This window comes from Mercurialis annua, linkage group LG3, assembly GCF_937616625.2.
Source record: "Mercurialis annua linkage group LG3, ddMerAnnu1.2, whole genome shotgun sequence".
NCBI classification, from domain to species: Eukaryota; Viridiplantae; Streptophyta; class Magnoliopsida; order Malpighiales; family Euphorbiaceae; genus Mercurialis; species Mercurialis annua.
In genome coordinates, this window is record NC_065572.1 from 52307322 (window position 1) to 52329772 (window position 22451).

Genomic DNA, 22451 nt, shown 5'->3' on the forward strand with positions numbered 1-22451 from the left:
GCCTTAAATATAAGTCTAAATGACTAATTTAACCCTAAACATTTACTTTGTGGAGAATTAATTATTGTTGTCATTAAACCTCAAAATAATGGAATGTATCGTTATGAAAAAGGGCAATGCTAAACGGCACAAAAAAAATTGGACACAAAATGGTCCGAAATAATTTTTTTTGCAAATAAGGTCTCGAATAAATTTACATCTTACAAATAAAATCTTTTTCATTTATTATTTGATAATTACTTTTTTTTGGAAATAAGGAATTTAAGATAAATAGATAAAAAATTTGTCATAAATTGCTCTTTTATTTATTATAGAAAGAATTAATAGCTTCATTAATATATTATTTGGTCATTATAATTTATTAAATTAGTGAGTTTTATAAAATTTAAAAATAATAATTAGTATTTAAAAAGAATACACATTTTAATAATTTATATATCATTCCATATCATTTTTCATATCAATAATAATTTATATTATTTTTCTAGATGATATTTATATTGATTATTTTGCATTTTTTAAGTTTTATGTCTTTTTTCAGTTTTATATTAATAATTATTGATAAAAAAATATAAATATAAATTTAAAACTAATATATAAAAAATGATATTATATTTAATAATTAATTTTGTATTTTTCAGTTTTAAATGATATTAAATTTAAAACTAATATATATAAAATGATATTATATTAATTCTATTTTTTCAGATTTATATATATATAATTATACAATAAAAAAGAAAATATAAATTTAAAACTAATATATAAAAAATTATATTAGATTTAATAATTTATTATACATATTTAGTAGAGAAAATAACAAGAAAAGTCATAAATTACAATCGCTTTTCACCAATTATCATCTTAGTTAGAGTTATTTCTTTGTTACCATTATTATTTCAATTAATAGCACAAAATCTATTTAGTTTTCATTTACTGCCATCTTCCTCAACCTTACACATGTCCAAGAATAAACACATGTTTTTTTATGTTAACTTATTGTCATCCCTATCAATAGCCTACACGTGTCCTCTTTTCTCTCTCATGTATCCCTCTTTTTTTCTCATGTGGTCCCCCTCCTCTCTTTCTCTCTCTTGACATTTGTTCTCTCTCTTTTTCTCTCTCCCACGTGGTGTCCTTTATGAAGAGAATGAGAAGGAAAAAATAACAAATGCTCACTCACTACTTAACAAATTATATTTTAAGATTTAGTCTTTTTTCTTTAACTTTTAAGTAGTCAGGTTAATTACTATTAAAGAGTAGGTTTACATTTCCCTCTAATCAACCATTCTATAATTAATTAATCGTTTTTTATTTTTAATTACCAGTTAACAACTTAATAAAAATAAATATTTGTGGCATTTTTAATAGTTCGGTAATTGAAAAAATTGCTAAAAGCAGTTGTATGAAATGAAACGTATATAATTTAGAGCGTACACATGTATGGTACATTTCAGATATATTTTTAGCATAGCCACGTGGGATTGAGTATAAAAATTGATAAAGAAGCAGATCAAATATTTTTATATTTTGAAGTTTTATATATTTAATTTATATTTAAGAATCTGAAATATTTTACTTCACTATTATACTAGAAAAAATATTTACAAAAATGCTGGAGATATATTTGATACAACTCTCATACATATTTGATATATTTTTCGATACATATTTGATACATTTCTGATACATTCCCGGTACGATGCATCTTCGATACATATTTGATATATATTCGATCGTTCAAAATATTTTTTCTTGTTTTTATATATTTTTTTGTTTTATTACGTATTTTTTATATATATATATATTTGAACATTTCCGATACATATTTGATTCATTTTTGATACACATTTGATTCATTTTTTATAAATATATTTGATTCATTTTTGATACATATTTGATTCATTTTTGATACATCTCAGGTTTATTAGATAATTATTAATTTATTATTTAAAAAATAAATAGTTAAAAGACGCGTATGTGAATTAATTTATCTTTTCCAAAATCTTTTGATCGAGAAAGTGAATTATATGTAGTAAATTAGAGTTTAATTAACCGAATTAATTAAACTTTTTAGTTTTTATCATTAATTTTTATCGATTTAATTGAATCAACCGACTAATTCGATAAGTTCATTTATATATTTATACATTTTCCGATACATATTTTATACATGATAGATACATTTTTAAAATGTACTTTATAGATACATCATGATATATATTTATACATGATAGATACATCATAATATATAATTATACATGGCATAAAAATTAAATAATTTATAAAAATTGTATTATTTGTGTATTTATGTATTTTTTAAAATTTAATAAATTTAATAAATTTAAGTTTTTAGAATTAAAAGTAATATTGTTTTTAAAATTTATGTTATATAAATGAATTATTCAGGTATGTGGTGTGTGTGTGTGTGTGTATGAGAAAGGGGGACCACGTGGCAAGAGGGAGAGAGAAAGAGAGAAAAAAAAACACATGAGAGAGAAAAAGAGAAAAAAGAGAGAAAAAGGGGGACCACGTGGGAAAGAGAAAGAGAGACCACATGTCTTCTTCTTATTGGGATGGCATGAATGTAAAATTTTGGTGTTTTGTGGTACGAATGTAAAATAAATGAGTTAAATGGCAATTAGTGTAATTGGAGGCCAATTTTTGGCATTTTTGTTGTTTTCTCTATTTAGTAAGATATATGATGAGATTTTATTTTAAAAACTATCCTTGATAGATATGGAAAGGAGCGGTCAATATCGTTTCCATTCATATTAACAATTATTCTCCTATTGACTATAATAAAGTTTCTCTCATTATAATAAATAACTCACTATTTTCAATAGAAATAAAATTGCATTTCCACTTTAATAATTTTTTTTACTATTATAAATGACTAACTATTTTATGTAGCCTATATAAAAGAGTGATATAACTATTTTTTTATTCAACAGTGGATAAATTAAAATAAAATGGTAGATACAAATGGATTTAGAGCATGAATAATGAGGGAAATATTTCATTTGAGTGAAGAATATAGCTTATTCAATTTGAGTATATTATTATTAAATATTAAATAAAATAAAATAAATTAATTAGGGTGGAAATATTTTCAGAGCAAATTCTGATACGACCAGAGCAATTTTTAAAATTTGGACATTACTATCTTTTAATAATTAGTCAACTATGTTTTTTTTTTTTACTATTTTTGTTCAAAAAAAGTAGCAATGTCCAAATTTTAAGGGTTTTAATTTGAGGTCCTCACAGTTCACAATCTGGTGGTTCCGGTTCGGAATCACCGGGTCACGGTTCAAGAAAAAGTGAAACTGGCCCGTAACCGCCTAAGAGACGGTTCCATGACGGTTTGGAACCGGACAGTTCCGGTTCCTGTTTAGAACGGTTTAAAAAAAAATTAATTACTAAAATATGTAATTTACCAATAAAATAACTCACGGATATAGTTTTATAAGAAAATAAATAATTTTTTTAAAAAATTTAAAATATTAACTAAAATTTTAACTAAAACAAATACTCCCTCCGTCCCATTCTAATTGAGAAAATTTCAATTGCACATTATTTAAGAAATTTTAGTAATTTTACTTTTATATCCTCACATTACATTAAATGCATCACAACTTTTTAAAAATATGCTTTTTAAATGCATTAATTGAAGAGGGTAAAAACAGAAAAGTAGTGTGAAAAGTACTCTATAAATAGTAATTGTCAATTAGAATGGGACACCCAAAATAAAAAATACGTTCAATTAGAATGGGACGGAGGGAGTATAACGTATATTTTATTGCAAAAGTAAATATATTATATGATAAAGATATAATATATATTTTAAATATATAATATATATTTTTTATCAACGGGTTCAACTCTTGAATTGCCGGTTCCGACCCGGAACCACCGGTTCACGGTTCAACAAATCTGAAACCGGTCCAAAACCGCCCTTCGTACGGTTCCGGACCGGTTTTAGTCCGATTCCGGATTTGACCGGTTTCGAGCCGGGTTTGAACGGGCCGTTTCCGGGCCGGTTCACGGGCTGACCCAGCCCATGGCCATCTCTAGTTTTAATAGGCAATAATGCGAGTGCTTTGTCTTCCTTCTCCTCTTTCAACACGTCATGAAAAAATTTATAATGAGCTGTCATGGGCTCCTGGAGCAACATTATATCACGTAATTCCTCATCGTTAACGAAAATGAGAAGCCTTTTCAGAAATACTTTAACTTCGCTCTTAAGATCATCAAACTTTCCACGGGTGGTGAGATATAAAGTTTCAAGTGTTGCAGGAGATGGAGCCATATCCCATTCTCTGGTTTTCACTTGTTTGGTTGGAGTTCTTTGAGACATTATGAACAAAAAAAAAATACTTAGTAATTCAAGTGTAGAAAGTATACCAATTTTTATTGAATATATAGCCTTATACGGAATTGTCATTAATTGAAAATACATATCAAAATTGTCAACTTGCTACTATTAACTAATTAAAATTGCTAGATATAAGCACATTTCTAAAATTATGTTGCTCAATCTCATATGTGATTTGAATATGATTCTAGTGAAATTGAAAATAAACAATTAATTTAATTTATATATTAACAATTCATCAAATACAGGGAACAAGTAAACAAATAAAGATTAAGTTCGTATTTTCCCAATTAAGTCTTGCGTATGGCAAGTTAGAATTTCTTGTGCTTTGCAACAAGTGTAACTTTTTCATTGAATTCTTGTTTTTTGTGATTGGAAAGAAACTAATTATTGCCTGACAGTTTTGTTCCCCACTATTGAGAGAGAGAAATTGTAAGATTTGTTCCCCACTTTAGTGAGAAAGGATTGGTCAGTCTTGGCTCTTTCATGCAAATTGTTACGTATATTAACGTTGAAACCTAAAGTTAGTTCCTGTTGTGTTCTTCTGGTTTTTTCGATGGCTGGGTTAAGTGGTGTAATTGATTATAACAACCGACTAGCTGTGGAGGAAGAGGAGGAGGGTGAAGGTCTGGATTTTTCAGGGGTGGAGGTAGGGGTTGAGTCTGAAAGTTACCAGTGGTGTATTGTGGGAAAATTTCTCACGGATAAGCAGGTTAACTGTGAGGCGATAAAAAGAGTGCTGCCACCAGTCTGGAAGCCGGTGAAAGGGGTGAGGATTACGGAGGCAGGACCAAATTTATTTCTGTTTCAATTTTTCCATGAGTTTGATATGAGGAGGGTGTTGGATGATGGTCCTTGGACTTTTGAATATCTTTTATTCATTTGTCGTCAATTGGTAGTTGGAGAATCGCCGGTTAACATTGAGTTATGGGAGGCTGCTTTGTGGGTGCATTTGGTGGATATCCCGCTGGGGTTGGTTTCTAAGAAATTGAGGGAAGACGTAGGCAATTTCTTAGGAAGATTTATCCGTCATGACAACCGAGTTTCCAAGGTGAATGAGGGGAGTTCGATGAGGATACGAGTTGGCATTGATGTCAGGAAACCGTTGAAGAGGAGGAAGAAGGTCAAGACGAGTGTGAATACGTGTAGCTGGATAAATTTTAAATACGAGAGAATACCTATGTTCTGTTTTTACTGTGGGATTATGGGCCATTCGGAAAAAATTTATGCCAAGTTTTTCGATAATCCAATAGCAAAGGAGTTGATGCCTTATGATTCTAACATGAGGTTTAACTTGAAGAAACTTCCGGGTATAATGTCAAATAAGTGGATTCAGAATTCTAGTCCGGTGAGTGAAGGAAATGTAGAAGGTGAAGCTGAGGTGGAAAATTTGAATACTAGAATCATTGAAAATCTGAGTATTACCACAATTGCTCCGATTTTTGAATTTGGAAATAGAAAGTTGAGTGATAAAGGGGGCGATGGGTGGAAAGGGGAATCTGGATGGAAAGTCTACAGATTTGATGATTAGAGAGGGGAAAAAATCTAATCAAATCAATTTGAATTGGGTAGTTCAAACTTGCCAACTGTGTTTGATGGTGGGGTGGCAGGAGATCCCAAAAGGAAGAGAGCAAATCCAGGTGTAGGTGGTGGGTTTTATGATGTTGGGTCAAGTTATTAAAGTATGGATATGATTATTGACTCTTCTATATACAGACCGGCGAGCCTTGATAATCAGGCCGGCCCGAAGAAATGAGTTGTCTAAGTTGGAATTGTCGTGGGATGGCCAACCCACGGTCCATTAGATTCCTTGGTGACTTGGCTAGAAGGTTACAACCTTCTTTTGTTTTTTTATGTGAAACAATGATTCCTGGGTCCAGAGTTGAAGTTCTGCATGATGTTATGGGGTTTGATGGGTGTATTGCTATCGATAGTGTACGGAGGAAAGGAGGGATTGCTATGTTCTGGAGGAAAGAGTTCGTTGTTGATGTTATTGACTCATGCAATAATTATATAGACATGGTGGTGAAAGAAGTAGGGGGTGAGTCGTGGAGGTTAATTGGTTTCTACGGGTTTCCGGAGAGTGGGAGGGGAAGGGAGTCGTGGAGTACGATTCATGCTCTTAAATAGACAAGTCTTTTGCCGTGGTGTATTATAGGTGATTTTAACGATATTGCTAGTCATGAGGAGAAAAAAGGTGGTTCTATTCATCCAAATTGGTTAGTTACTGGATTCAAGGAAACCATTATTTCATGTGGTCTGATGGAGGTTCCAGTGTTGGGGTATAGATTTACATGGTCGAGAGGACGTGGGAGTGCGAAGAGAGTGGAGGAACGTTTGGATAGGGCCCTGGTAACTAATGACTGGCTTGAAATTTATCCAGAAGTTGAGCTGAAAAATAAGGAGATAACAAATTCTGATCATTTGCCTATTTTTCTTATCTTAAGAAGCAAGGAGAGGAACGTTTCAACAAAGCAGTTTCGATTGAATAATGTTTGCCTAGATTAAAAGAGTATAAGCAGGTGGTGGGTTCAGCGTAATCGAGTTCGATGGAGACGAATTTGGTGGATAAATTGAAGGAAACTGTAAATTCCTTAAGAAGTTGGGAGGGGAGATCAGGTCAGAATTATAAAAAACGTTTGGATAGCTTAAGGAAGACGGTGGGAGCTGCTCAGAGTAGGAATGATGCTCATGGGACGCAGAATTTCATGTCTCTATCTAAAGAATACCATGACCTATTGAGGGATGAAGAAGTGTACTGGAAACAGCGATCTAAAAGCTTTTGGTTGGCGGGTGGCGATTCAAATACGAGATACTTCCATAATTATGCTTCGGCGAGGCAAGGGACAAACCATATCAACAGGTTGAGGGATGAAAAAGGTGATTGGCAGTCCAAAAAACATGAGATCGATGGGATTATTTTGAGGTATTTCAATGAACTATTTTCTGATTCTAGTTCGCCTAATATTGATTTTATTGAGGTCAGCTCGTGTGTGTCTCAAATTGATAATGATTGTATGTTGAGTCCTATCTCTAATTTTGAAGTTCGAAAGGCGGTGTTTAGCATGCACAATGATAAATCGCCGGGTCCGGATGGATTTAATCCGGCATTTTACAAGTCAAATTGGGGAGTAGTTGGTGGAGATCTAGTCAAATTATGTAGAGACCTTTTTGCTAATGGTTTTTTTTATTGATGGGTTAAATGATACTGCTCTTGTTTTAATTCCAAAAATTAATAATCCTGAAGCTGTGACTAATCTCAGACCTATTGCGTTATGTAATGTGGCTTATAAAGTTATCTCTAAAGTTTTGGCTAATAGAATGAAAAAGTTGATGCCTAAGATTATTTCTGAAAATCAGAGTGCTTTTGTTGAGAACCGCTTGATTACAGATAATTTTTTTTATAGCTTATGAGATTGGGCATTATCTGAGATGTAAAAGGAGGGGTAAGTTTGGTATGGCGGCTCTTAAGATCGATATGAGCAAGGCGTATGATAGGGTGAGGTTGAATTTTTTGGAGTTTATGATGTAAAGGCTCGGATTCTGTGAGGTATGGGTGAGTTGATTATGTTCTGTGTTTCTTTTGTTCGGTATACTAGTATTGGGGAATGTATAGGCACTGGTCCGATTATTCCCAGTAGAGGGCTGCGGTAGGGGGATCCTCTCTCTCCGTATCTTTTTATTATTTGTGCGGAAGGTTTAAGTCTTTGTTATCACATGAGGAAAAGTTAGGAAAGCTCCACGGAGCAGTGATTTGTAGAGATGCACCTACGATTAGTCACTTATTTTTTGCAGATGACTGCTTTTTATTTTTCCGGGCTTCGGTGGAGGAAATGCTGGTTGTGAAAAATGTGTTAGATTTCTATGAAAACTTTTCGGGTCAAAAGGTAAATTTTCATAAGTCTAATATCATTTTTAGTGCTAATGTAGACCGAGAATGTAAGGAGAGTATTTGTTCGGTTATGGAGGTGGTAAAGGATTCGGATAGCGGAAAATATTTAGGGCTCCCTTCCCTTGTGGGGCGGAATAAAAACCAAATCTTTGCTTTTATCAAAGATAGGGTTTGGAATAAAGTAAAGGGATGGAATTCTAAATTTCTTTCGAGAGGAGGAAAGGAAGTGTTGATAAAGACGGTAGCTCAATCAATGCCTAACTATGTGATGAATGTTTTTTTGATTAAGAACGTATGCTTAATTCGTTTTGGTGGGGTAGAGATCAAACGAAGAAGAAAGGTATTAATTGGGCAAGGTGGGAGAAGCTTTGTGATCCGCAGAAATTTAGTGGTATGGGTTTTAAGCGAGTCCGTGACTTTAACATAGCAATGCTGGCTAGGCAAGCTTGGAGATTTCTTTCGATGGAAAATAATTTAATTGTGAAGGTTTTTAAGGCAAAATATTTTCCAGAAACTTCTTTTCTTGAGGCAAGCTTAAGATCTAATCCTAGTTACGTATGGAGAAGTTTGTTTGAATGTAAATCGGTGATGGAAAAAGGAGCTTGAATGCGTATAGGTAATGGTGTTAACACTCCGGTTTGGGGCTGCCCGTGGTTGATGGATAGGTCGGGGTATGTTTCTACACCTAAACCGAATTCTTTAAGGGATTCAAGAGTGTGCAATCTGTTTGAAGTTGGAGGGAACAACTGGGACGTGGGCTTAGTCCGCGATGTATTCAATGCCGAGGATGCAGATAGTATTCTTAATATCCCTACTAGTTGCCGGAATATGGAGGATAGGTGGAGATGGATTTTTGAACCGAAAGGAAATTTTTCAGTTAGAAGTTGTTATAGAGTTTTGAGAGGGGAAGTTGATGAGCAGATTAATGTCGTGTGGAGCAAAATCTGGAAAATTTCAGTCCCTCTTCACATTCGCAATTTTATTTGGAGAACGTGCTCGGGTTATCTTCCAACCTCGGAAGCTTTAGCACGACGGAGGGTGTTTGTAAATGATCAATGTTCGGTTTGTAATGCGGGAGTAGATAGACCGGATCATATTTTTTTCTCTTGTGCCGTGGCGACAGATTGTTGGAGAATAATCTCTGTTCCAAGATTTGATGAAGGGAGCGAGTTTGTAGATTGGGTGGCCTCCTGGTTTGTTCAATTGCAAGATAATGAGATTAACCTTGTAGCTTTTGTATGTTGGCAGTTATGGGCCAATAGAAATGCATGGGTTTGGAGCAAAAAGGGCAATCAAGCTAAAGGAATTTTCACGCAAGCTTGTTCACAATTGGCTGCATGGCAGATTAGTAAATGTTCAGCTGGGTAGTTTAATATGGCTGTTGCAGATGCTGGAGATGGGCGTGAAAATTGGGAGCCGCCGGGAGAGGGATGGGTGAAGGCAAATGTGGACGCTGCCGTCTTCTCAAGTAACAGAGGTATTCGTATAGGAGTGGTTGTGCGTGATTGGAGGGGAAAATTGGTCCAACCGAAGCAGGTGATGATCCAGGGATGTTATTCCTCAAGGGACGCTGAGACGATAGCCATTAGAGAAGCGCTAAGTTGGCTTAAAGGATTCGATAAGCTCATTATCGAATCAGACGCAATGGAGGTAGTATTAGAAATAAGGAATCCAGATCTTGTTGATTCGGATTTGTTGGTTAGTGATTGCGTGTCGTTAGGAAAGCAGATATGTAATGTTATTTTTATTTTTGTGAGACGTTCTGCGAATCAGGCAGCGCATATTCTGGCGCAAAAAGCCCGTTCCATTTCAGGACATCATGAGTGGTATTGTCACTATCCTGGATACCTCACACTTGTACTGCTTCAGATTATGAATGAAATCTCATTTATTCTCAAAAAAAAATATTAACAATTCGTCATTTGTAACTAATTAAATTATTTAATACATTATATTATCAAATTCTGGAAAAATTTAATATTATGGAATTCAATTAATAATTAAAATTATTTATCAAAATTTATTATTAAATATGAAATAAAATAAAATAAATTAAATTTTAATTAAGCTAATCTTAAATATGAATATAGTTGATATGGAAACAAATGATTTGATTTAATTATAAAATTTTCATTTTTACCTTAATTAATAATTAAGGTCTTTGTTACCAAATATTAAATATTTTACATAAATATTAAATCTTTCAATATACTATATTAGTTTTAGTATGAAAACGTTAAAGAAAGGAAGAAATAATTTAAAAGGTAAGAAAATTAAAAAATAAAATTCATAATAAATTAAATTATATATGCTTTTATATTTATTTAAATTTAGAATTTTAGGGTTTAGAGTTTAGGGTTTAGGATTTAGGGTTTAGGGTTTAGGGTTTAGGATTTAGGGTATTAGGATTTAGCGTTTAGGGTAAGTTTTATATATATCAATGCATTTCTATTTGTTTGAGTATATCAAAATTTATAATTAAAAGCATAATATTAGGTAAAATAAATTATTTGGACTATTTTATTTTATTTCTATAGATATTGTGGTTTGATTGAGATTGTTTATTTTTTTATTGAAATAAAGTTGAGCTTGATCAAGATTTTGTATTCAAGTTCGAACGATATATGGATTGTTCGAAATCAACTCGAGTTTATTAATAATTATACGATAAAAAAGAAAATATAAATTTAAAACTAATATATGAAAATTATATTATATTTAATAATTTATTATACATATTTGATAAAATATATGATGAGATTTTATTTCAAAAACTATCCTTGATAGATATGGAAATGAGCGGTTAATATCGTTTCCATTCATACTAACAATTATTCTCCTATTGACTATAATAAATTTTCTCTCACTATAATAAATGACTTACTATTTTCGATAGAAATAAAATTGCATTCTCATTTTAATAATTTTTTTTACTATTATAAATGACTAACTATTTTATGTAGCCTATATAAAAGAGTGATATAACCTTTTTTTATTCAACAGTGGATAAATTAAAAATTAAAATAAAATGATAGATACAAATGGGTCTAGAGCATGAATAATGAGGGAAATATTTCATTTGAGTGAAGAAGATAGCTTATTCAATTTTAGTATATTATTATTAAATAGGAAATGAAATAAAATGAATTAATTAGGGTGGCAATATTTCCAGAGCAAGTTTTGATACGACCAGAGCAATTTTTAAGATTTGAACATTAGTATCTTGTAATAATTAGTCAGCTATGCTTTTTTTTTTTTACTATTTTTGTTCATAAAAAGCAATGTCCAAATTTTAAGGGTTTTTATTAGAGGTGGCCACGGTTTATAACCCGGCGGTTCCGGTTTGAAATCTGTTAGTGATATGCACTAGGTCAATCATGTTTGACCATGTTTTGAATTTATCATTTTATTATTTATTGATTGGCAGTTTTTATCATTTTATATTAATGATTAAAATACTTGAATGGTTAATTCTTTCTAAGGTCATCAAGTATGTGACTTGATAGTAGAACCCTTAGGTTTAATAAAAGAATTATATACCATCTATCCCTAGTCTTAATACAACATTGAGACTAGTATGATGTTGACTGATGATTATGTTTTACTAATCATGTATATGAGATATTAAGTCAAATCATAGATGCTATTTGAGAAATAAGCCACTGGATGACCCACTGTGAGAATACTACTGTTTACACCGGCCCAAATAATTACCGAATAGAACTTCATACGGGCTTATCAGGGATTAAGGCCCAACGGAAAGCTTGTTTATTATTGCTTTTTTCTATTTTATTAGGAGTTTGTAGCTCAATAGGAGTGATTTTCTTTCAGAGTCTTAGTCCTAGTTAAATTAGGAGTTTTAAGTATGAGGAGCTATAAAAAGCTCAGAGTTTTATTATTTTTGTATCAACAAATCAATCAATCAAAAACCAAGCCCAGTGCTTTTTATCCCGCAATCTCCGGATTGTTTTAATTTAGGAGTAGTTTTCGGTATTAATCTCGCCTGAGTCCGTGACTCCCAGATTATTATCTTTTAGATCACGTGGTTAAGTGTCTTTAACCAAACAAGCCCTGTGAATATCTGCATAGGTTCGTTAAAGTATCAAACCTCAAACCGATCCCGATTATAAATTCAAAGATTCGAGTCCGGAATATTTCCAGGCGAACATCTTTTGGCGACTCCACTGGGGACCAGTTTATGGTTAGCACAAAAACGGACTCTAAGGACGATTCCAGGCACGCTCGGTCTATACGCCGACAACAACGGAAGGAAGGTGACATAGTAGACGAATCAGATTCGGATAGATCAGAAACCATGGCCAAGGACAAACAGGTGAACCAATCAAGCAAGGCGCCGAATACAACGGACGCCGAGGGGAGCCTACCTAAGGACAAGGTCGACGACGCGACCGATGACATGATAGATTACTCGCGCCAGCTTCCTCCCTCTCGCCCTTCTTTATCACAGGCCGACTTCTCGGCCATGAGGGGCGAAATAGCGCAAGAGAACAAGCAAATGTTCGACGGTGCTATGCATCAGATGTCCGAAGTGATGAGGAACATCATGGCCGACCAAACATCGGTCCAGAGGCAGATCCAAGGGAACTTAGATGGCCTCAACAAGGCAATGGAAAACCTAGGGCGATTATTTTCTGGGCAATCCGCGGCCGATCAAGGGTACAGAAGGGCCGAACAGAACCAAACACCGAGCCGTTTTGGTCAACCAGGTGGTTCGGCCGAACAACAACCCAACAAGATGGGGTATACATATGGTTCCGTTAAGCTCTTAACAAGGAACGAGGCCGAGTTCTCAGGAAGGGCCGATCATCCGGGAGCAAGCTCGTCCAACCCACAAGGCGAGGCTAGACCACAAGGGGGAGCTACTGGAGCCAACACCCAGGAGCCCAACACGGGCGAACAATCGTACTCCGAGGGAGGCGATCCAAATATATACAACCAGGGACAACTCGTGGACATGCTAGAAAGGCTCGGGGTGGACCTGCGACCTATGCCTCGCCCATCGTACATGAAACCGTATCCGGACTGGATCGACAAGTTATATCCTTTCCCAAGGGGGTATAAAGTGCCAGAGTTTAGTTTGTTTTCGGGCGAGGAAAAGGGCCAATCTACGGTTGAACATGTCGCCCGGTTTTCAGCCCAATGCGGCGAAGCAGCCGCTCATGATTTCTGGAAGCTCCGGCTTTTCGCCAGCTCTTTGACAAAAATGGCGTTTACATGGTATTCTAGATTGTCGCCCAATTCGGTGGACACATGGAAGGACCTCGAAATCCTCTTCCATGAAGAATTTTACAGGGCACCACCTGATGTCACCCTAGCTGACCTCGCCCGAATCTCGCAGCTACCGAGTGAGTCGGCAGAGAAGTATATCGGCCGATTTAGAAATCTCAGGACTAGGTGCTCCACCAAAATGTCAGAGGTCGATTGCGTACCTATGGTGGTAAGAGGGATGAGTTTCGCCATGAGGGAACACTTCGAGGGCCACAGGTTTCGTGACTTGTTCGAGCTAACGAACAGGGTAACGAGCTACGAAAGACTCCTCCAGGAGAAAGAACAGAGGAGAGGCGCATCTAAAGGGACCTATTACAAAGACCAGCTTGACGTGGCCGTGGTGTCCGATAGCGAGGATAGTGGTTCCGAGGATGAAGTCAACATGGCCGAATTTTTGGGAACGAAACCCCTGGAATGTTCGGCCTTGCGAAAGCCTGGCTTTGTTAAAAGGAATAAGACCGCGGTGGTACAAAAAGAGTATTCATTCGACCTGACTAAGGCCGACGACATATTCGATGCCCTGTTGAAGGATGGGCAGATCGCCCTAAGCGAAGGACATACGATTCCACCGTCGGAAGAGCTAGTCGGTAAGGATTATTGTAAGTACCATAACTCCTGGAGGCACAGCACGAACAATTGCGTAAACTTCAGAAACGTGGTTCAGAAGGCGATTAACGAAGGGAAACTTCTATTCCCAACAAAGAAAGAGGCCGATGCCAAATACGTGTCTATTAACACAGTTCGGCCTCACTTTGATAGCTACCTAGAGCAAGGGCAGATACAAAGTAAGTGGAATCCAAGAAGACCCAAGCCGAGAGTAGAGACCGACGGTTCAAAGTGGCGAGGAGAAAAAGGGCAACCTCAACAACAGAAGAGGAAGCGATATAACTCGCCTACAGCAGATATGACTTGCCCATCATGCAGTACGTGTTTTAAAGTCAAGGGAAGAGAAAACACGAGGAAGCATCCCAAGACCTTTAAACCGAGATCGCCCACAGAACAGTGGCAGAGGCATGAGCCACAACGGAGGCCTGCCACTAATGTATTCAAGAGGATATTTCGGCCAACGGAGGAGACCCCTCGTATGACGAAAACCCAGAAGAGGCGAATGCAAAGGCTGCGACAAGAGTCGCGGGCGAATCACGGGGCAGAATCGGCTCTCAGAGAGCAGCACGGAAATAGGCCAATAACCGAGAGACTGGGGGCAAGGAACCAGGCCGATGCGGACGCCAAATCACCTGATAGGCGAAATGCCAAGGTAAGGAAGGTGTGGATACCGAAGAGCGAGAAACAATCGGCCGATGTGTCCGTAACGGCAGTGGTTCACAAGGATGACGAAGATTCCAGCAACCGATCATCCTACAAGGACGTACTCATATCGCACCACGGTGGCCAACTTAAAGCAAGATTGCCCAAAGAACGCGAAGTCATAGTCTCGCACAAGAAGGGTGTGTTGAAAGCATGGGTCCCGGTGATAAGGGACGAATACGGAGTGAAAGTGGTCACGCTCCCCAACTCCTACAGAAGTAAACCGGGGCAAAAGGCAACGTTGGAAGGCGATGTAATCGTACCAGAAGGAGATAGCGCCGACGATACCGCGGTAGTATCTCTTAGCAAACCTCCAACGAGGATGACTAGGCACATTCGGCCGCTGTATATTAAGGCCGATTTGAATGGGGTATCGATTAACAGAGTCCTCATCGATAACGGGGCTGGCGTCAACATACTGCCGGCGAAGATGCTCAAAAAACTGGGTATAACACGGGATCAGCTGGACCCGACCGACGTTTACATGACTGACTTCGCAGGGGGCGAGACGCCGGCCGAGGGGTACATCACCCTCAGAATCAAGGTAGGGCGAGTGGAAACCGAAGAAGGGTTTTTCGTGGTCAACGCCCGGAGCAACTACAACATTTTGCTCGGCCGCGATTGGATACACTCTAACATGTGTATACCATCGACCATGCATCAAATGCTCTTTATATGGCGAGATGACGGCGAGGCAGAAGTTGTTCAGGGCGATCCCAACCCCTTCGGCGAGGACCACAATGTGCTTGAAGCACGTTTATATGATGAGGAAGTGCGCAACATACAATCCCTCAGTTCAAAAGGAGAGACGAACGTCCCTCGCCTGCTTGTTAACACAGATCGGCCAGTATCAGTGACCCTTGGGGGCAAAGGCCGATCCACCATCCTCAGAGATCCAAAATGATAGCACGACATAACGAATTGAGGGAGAAAATTAGACAGCTAACATCGCTGTACGATGTTACATCGGCCGAATGCATATATGAGGACCAAGACCAAGTCCCAACAGGATCGTTGCGGATCGGGGACATAAGATTGGCAACCGGGAAGTTAGAAGATGATCCCGCCCAAGTACAGGACGATCTCCTCGAAATCAATCTGGGGACAGAAGAATTGCCTAAGCCCATATACATCAACGCAGGACTGGACGAAGGATTCAGAGAGCAACTGGTCGCCCTACTCATTGAATTCCGCGACTGTTTTGCCTGGTCATATGATGAAATGCCGGGCCTTGATCCCGATATCGCCGAGCATAAGCTTCCATTAAAGAGTGGGTTTCGGCCATTTCGGCAACCTCCACGGCGAATGTCCAGGGAAGTGGATACTCTCATCCAGGATGAGATTAAGCGGCTGGAAGATGCCAAGTTTATTCGGGAGGCCCAGTACACCGAATGGCTTTCTAACATCGTACCAGTGATGAAGAAAAACGGGAAGCTACGAGTATGCGTAGATTTTCGGAACCTCAACCTGGCTACACCTAAGGACGAATACCCGATGCCGGTGGCCGATATGCTGATAGACAGGGCAGCAGGACACACGATACTCAGTTTTCTCGATGCGCACTCTGGATACAACCAAGTTCCAATCAGCAAGGAGGATATCTCCAAAACGGCTTTTAGATGCCCTGGGCCGATCGGAGCGTACGAATGGGTAGTGATGCCTTTCGGCTTAAAAAACGCGGGGGCAACATACCAGAGGGCTATGAACAAAATGTTCAGAGGCCTTGACTGCCTTGAGGTCTATATCGACGATGTCGTAATCAAGTCAAATACAGGCGGAGTTCATCTTGCCGATCTCCGGAAGGGTTTCGAGCGTATACGACGCAATGGGTTAAAAATGAACCCTCTGAAATGCGCGTTCGGCGTTTCGGCTGGAAACTTCTTGGGTTTCTTGGTTCACCAGCGGGGAGTAGAAATAGACAAGAACAAAGCCAAGGCGATTATAAATGCTGAACCACCCAAAACCAAGAAGCAGCTCCAGAGGCTCATCGGTCAAATCAATTTTTTAAGAAGATTCATAGCAAACACAGCAGGCCGACTTCGCAGCTGGAGTGTTTTGCTGAGGGGAAAAGAGGCCGATGAGTGGATATGGACGGACGAGCAACAGAGGGTGTTCGATGATCTGAAAGGTTACTTGGCGAAACCTCCGGTTATGACCCCTCCAAAGCCGAATAAGCCGTTGTTACTATACCTATCGGCTGCACACGAATCCCTAGGATGTATGCTCGCCCAAGAGGACGATGGGGTCGAGAGAGCAGTCTACTACTTAAGCCGAGGATTGACAGACACAGAGATTCGCTATACCGACATAGAAAAAATGTGTCTATGTCTGTACTTCACATGCTGCAAGCTGCGATACTATATGTTGCCGGTCGTAGTATATGTATTATCCCAGACCGATATCATTAAGTATATCTTATCAAAGCCGTACCTGAGGAATCGGATTGGAAAATGGGCGATTGCTATGTCCGAATTTACGTTGGTGTATGTTCCCCAAAGAGCGGTAAAAGGACAAGTGTTGGCAGATTTCTTAGCCGATCACCCGGGTATTACCCTCAAGGAAGAAGCGGTCACGTTTTGTGACATCGCCATATGGGAGATGTGGTTCGATGGATCTAGAACAAGCCAGGGGGCAGGCGCAGGAGTATACATCGTCACGCCCTTGGGGGCATCCTATCGGTTGTCATTCAGACTCCAGTTCGAATGCACCAACAATCAGGCAGAATATGAGGCCCTGATATTCGGTTTTGAGATTTTAGCCGAGCTAGGGGCAAGGGCGATCAGTGTAAAAGGAGATTCTTTGCTAGTCATTAAACAAGTGACAGGAGAATTCAAATGCGAGTCCGAGCTATTGGTGAGGTATTGCAACAAGGCGAAACACCTGATCGAAGGCTTCCAAGACACGAGAATAGAATACACGGAGAGGGCCGATAACGGTGTTGCAAACGACCTAGCTCAGCACGGAAGCGGTTACAGGGTAAACCGAGAATTCGACGCCATAGAGAGGGAAACACCAAATCTCCACACTGGGGGCATCACGATCGACGAAAGACAGTTCTCGGTTTACCAACTGGACGTCACCCAAGATTGGAGGGACGAGCTCCTGAAGTGGTTTGAAAAACCAGACGCCACGAATAGGAGGTTGAGGACTTTAGCCCTTAATTACGTGGTCTTATCGGGCGAACTATATAAGAAGGGCTTTGAAGGGCTGCTCTTCAGATGCATCGGCCCGAAAGAGGCGATGCTTGCTATGGCCGAGGTACACGAAGGGATAGCAGGCGCCCACCAGGCGGGTCCCAGAATGAGGTGGCTCATCCATAAATACGGCTTTTATTGGCCGAAAATGGAACAAGACTGCATAAGATATGCCAAAGGTTGCGAAGCCTGTCAGAAATTCGGCCCAATACAACACGTCCCGGCCGAAGACCTGCACTCCATCATCAAGCCTTGGCCATTCAGAGGATGGGCGGTCGACCTGATAGGGAAAGTATACCCAGGCTCGTCTGATGGTCATGCTTTCGTGATTATCGCCACTTGCTACTTCACCAAGTGGGTCGAAGCTAAACCTTTGAAGTCGCCGACACAAGAAGCGGTGATCAAGTTCTTCAAAGAATACATCGTCCACCGACACGGCTTGCCCGAGTCCATAACCACAGATCAAGGGACGATGTTCACGGGAAGCGATATAAGTTGGTGGGCCTCCCAAATGAAGATAAAGATGATACACTCAACACCGTACTACGCCCAGGCCAACGGACAGGCCGAAGCCACGAACAAAGCCATCAAGCTCATAGTTCAAAAGATGATTGAAGAAAACCCAAGGCAATGGCATGTGTTTTTATCAGAAGCTGTTTGGGCGAATAGAACCAGTCAGAAGTCGGCTACTAGGACCTCGCCTTTTAGACTGGTCTATGGTTATGATGCGATGTTGCCAATGGAGCTAACCGTCACGTCTACTCGCCGCAGATACCAATGCGAATTGTCCAAAGAAGATTACTTCGACAAGATGGTAATAGATTCTCTGGACCTTGACGAAGAACGTTTAACGGCGTTAGACCACTTAGAAGCCCAGAAAAGAAGGGTCGAGAGAGCTTACAACAAGCGGGTAAAACGGAAAGCTTTTACCGTAGGCGATATAGTATGGAAAGCAATCTTGCCTATCGGCCACAAAGACACTCGGCTTGGCAAATGGAGCCCGAACTGGGAAGGTCCCTTTATCGTGGTCAACAAGTTAACAGGCGGTGCTTATCTGTTGGCAGATGTTGATGGGGAAGAACACGATAGGGCGATCAACGGTCAGTTCCTGAAAAAGTACGTTCCAAGCTGTTGGGAGGGCGTAGACCGTCGGTTATTCGGAGCCGACGAAGAGTAATGCTGTTGGTGCTTTCCCGCCGAATATCCTGAAATGTTACGGAATACACGGCGATTATAAGATAACGCCGATCATTCGTTATCACTGCTCTCGTTTTCGGCGTTTCACATTCGTTGAGTTTTTTTCAACGGGTTCTCCGTTTTTTCTCAACATATTGTACTTATCTTTTTTATAAATGAGCATTATTTCGTATCGGATCAATTACGGACCGATAATATAAAAATAATCAGACCTGAAAGCAATGCAAGGTGTAAATAACGAAAAATTTCGGCTCTCTGGCCGAATAAACATTAACGAAAAATAATGCTCACAAATAAGATACGGCCCCAGGCCGATCAAAACATAGTGCGATTCAAAGTATTACAAAAGATGACAAATACTGACATTGTTTTGAACTTAAAAATGATTACAAAATTAAAAATGGCTAAAAATATCGCCAAGCTCACTACGAACAGTGTTAAAAGACTTCCGGGCTTCATCCACCTTCGGCTTCATCTTGGCAAGGCTGTGTTTCAGCTCATTCCGGTTCTTCTTCACGCCGACCCCTTCAAGAAGGCTTTTATCCATGGCAGTTTCAAGTTCGCCGATGCCTTTCTCTTCAGTCTCCAGCTCGAGCTTCAGGGCTGAGATTTTGTCATTTAACTCCTTGGCATGGTCCCTGCGAGCAGCCAGGGTCGAAACAGATGCTTTCACAGAAGCCTTGAGCGTTTCCAGCTTCTCCTTTGCTTCGGCCTCCTGAAGGGTCAGTTGGTCATGATCCGTCTGGATCTGCGTCGCCTCATCATAAATCTTTTGAAATGCGGGTAGCGACGCAGACAGTCGGACCATGGCACTACGAGCTTTCTCGTCCAAAATCTCTGGAGGGGCATCGGCCAGGGCAGTCGCCGCTCTCTTAAGACGACCAAAGTCTTCAACAGATTTGAAGATGGCCACACCTTGGGCCTTCAAAGAGCCGACGACGTCTAGATGATCGCCCCACACCTCAGAAGGACCGCTGGCTACTTCGGCCTGTTGCTCTACCTCTGGTACGGGCATCTCCTCTTCCTCACTGTCAGAGTTGAGGAAGGCTGCCGCTTTTGCTGCCAGATCATCAGGCTTCGCCGAGACATCATCTGGTATCTGCCATGTTTGGCCGCAATAAAAAATTAGCTGATAGGGACATTGTTAAGGCAATAATAAACAAAAATAAGGTACCTTAGTCTTGGCAGCAAGACGAACCGGGAGGTTCACCAGGTCCGAACCAAGGGGCGAATGCAGAGTAGGAAGCGGAGAAAAGTTAAGCATCTGCGACACCGTCGGGGCAACTTCTGACGATGTTTTTTGGGAAGAGCGATTCCCCGTTAAGGAAATGCCTTCGTCGCCAGTACGATCGTCCCCCGTTTGGGTATCACCCCTTGAAGAGGAATGAGCGCTCCTGGAAGGGCGATTTATTTCAGGATCAGAAGGAGCGGGATCGAAAAGGCGAGATCCGGAGAGTTCAGCCCTCATTTTCTTAGCCTTGGGTTCCTTGGGCTCCTTCTTAGATGGTTTTTTACTCGCCGGACGCTTGCGCCGAGATTTCTTTGCTTCTGGCAGGTCTTCGCCATCTGTGTCGTAAACGTCCCCTTTCGCCCATTTCGGCACGCCAACTGGAAAACAGCAAGTTAGTATGAAATAAAGGAAAGTTTCAAAGGCGAAATGATATCTTTGTTACCTGGTATTCTAGTGTAGCCATGTTTGACCAGTTCACTTATCGCCTCGACATCAGAGGGACATCTGATGCCAGTATAAGTGACCCCTTCGTTATTTACGATCGGCTTAGACTTTTTTACTCGTTTTTTAGGCAGTTTAATTGGATTAGGGGTGAACATGTTACATTTAGGAACTGGTGGACTCTTATATTTGAACTTTGGGCGAATATGGGCTAAGAAGAATTCATAAGAATATGTTTTTTCGTACTTATCTTTCCAAACTTTTTTCATCTTTTCGTTGAACTTAGTCCTAGCTATTCGTCTATGACGTTGCATCCTAAGGTTCATACCTGGCCGATCTAAAGGGTTGTATTTAAATTTGTAAAAACGTTCGAACCTAGAAATTTCAAAAAGATGGAATAGGTTACCTTCATATTTGGGACGTTTCGGTGCCTGCAAAAGAAACAGATCGGCATGAGTTGGGTTTCTTGATAAAGGAGGTAAAGAAAAATCATGAAGGGATAGGATTTCTTTTGGAGAGAGGTCGAAGCACGATTCTACAACTGAAGCCCACCAGCTATCAAATTCAGGGGTACACTTGGGTGAGATGGAAGGGCGAGAGATTTCAGATATAGGGGGAAGATATGCTCTATTAAGGCGAGTTATGAATTGCAAGTCAGCATAATTTTCTAAAGAAGGCCTGTAGGTCCCGCGATTATTGACGGAGATCAATAAAGGACAGGGAATTCCTTGGTTATATCCGAACTGCCGAGCCACATAGTTAGGGCAGTATGCCTCTATACTGCTGCGGTTATATTCCAGACCGGCGATTAAGTTCCTGCTCTTTAAAGAGCTACCCCAATATTGACCTCCAAGTCTCCGTTTAGGATCGGCCAGAGCTTCTTCAGTGTCGTCACTATCCCAGCCGAGGTATAACCAAGAGGGAGGATACTTCAGAGTTAGGATGGGGCAAAAGAGCTCTGAGGTACGAAAGGAGTTGGTGAACACTTCTAAAACGTCCAAAACGTGTGGGAGACGGGTGCCGGCAGCGATCAGTTGGTAGCCGCACAAATCGGCTTTAATGTGAGGGCCGATTTCAAAGAGTTCTGGAAAGTAAAGGGCGAGCCATAGTTGCAGGACCCACAGCGGACCACTGGGACACTGAAAGGTTCGTGTTTCGGCATGAGGGGCGATCTCATTTAGACTCCTATACAAGTGAGCCAGCATGAACTCGCCCAAATTACATTTTCGCCCTTCGGCCAGAGCAGCGGCGAGTGTGAAGCAGTCAGTTGTAACTCTGAAAGATGAAGTGCAGAGTACGAACTTCGCCACAAAGAAGGCCAGGAAGGCGATGTGCTCTTTGGCGTCTGGTTTGTAGTGTTCTTCGCCCATGAAAAGTTTGACGAAGAGACCGTAACTCCGTTGGGCCTTTGACAGCTTGAAAGCGGGGATTTCGGCGTCCAAGTTGGGCGAGATACGTTCGCCGATTACAGGGATGTTCAAGATGGCAGCCAGATCCAGGAGAGTGATGGTCATCATACCAAAC

The 22451-nt window shown here is 39.7% G+C and overlaps 2 protein-coding genes across 2 annotated transcripts; both read left to right on the forward strand.

The window, feature by feature from the left end:
* Positions 1 to 6924: 6924 nt before the first annotated feature.
* LOC126672620 (uncharacterized) lies at positions 6925 to 8873 on the forward strand. The gene is made up of 5 exons (XM_050366571.1): positions 6925 to 7555; positions 7783 to 7879; positions 7975 to 8025; positions 8073 to 8607; positions 8649 to 8873. The coding sequence occupies exons 1-5, from the start codon at positions 6925 to 6927 to the stop codon at positions 8871 to 8873; spliced, it is 1539 nt and encodes a 512-aa protein (XP_050222528.1).
* A 6891-nt stretch (positions 8874 to 15764) lies between these two features.
* LOC126672621 (uncharacterized) lies at positions 15765 to 19235 on the forward strand. Its single transcript, XM_050366572.1, has 2 exons — positions 15765 to 16693; positions 16910 to 19235. The coding sequence occupies exons 1-2, from the start codon at positions 15765 to 15767 to the stop codon at positions 19233 to 19235; spliced, it is 3255 nt and encodes a 1084-aa protein (XP_050222529.1).
* Positions 19236 to 22451: the final 3216 nt, after the last annotated feature.

Coding starts and splice junctions, on each gene's coding strand:
- LOC126672620 (XM_050366571.1), top strand. CDS start 6,925: ATGGAGACGAATTTGGTGGATAAATTGAAGGAAACTGTAAATTCCTTA. Junction 7,880..7,974: donor AAGGCGTATGATAGGGTGAG/GTTGAATTTTTT, acceptor TCGGTATACTAG/TATTGGGGAATGTATAGGCA. Junction 8,608..8,648: donor AGATCAAACGAAGAAGAAAG/GTATTAATTGGG, acceptor TGTGATCCGCAG/AAATTTAGTGGTATGGGTTT.
- LOC126672621 (XM_050366572.1), top strand. CDS start 15,765: ATGATAGCACGACATAACGAATTGAGGGAGAAAATTAGACAGCTAACA. Junction 16,694..16,909: donor GAGCGTATACGACGCAATGG/GTTAAAAATGAA, acceptor CCGACTTCGCAG/CTGGAGTGTTTTGCTGAGGG.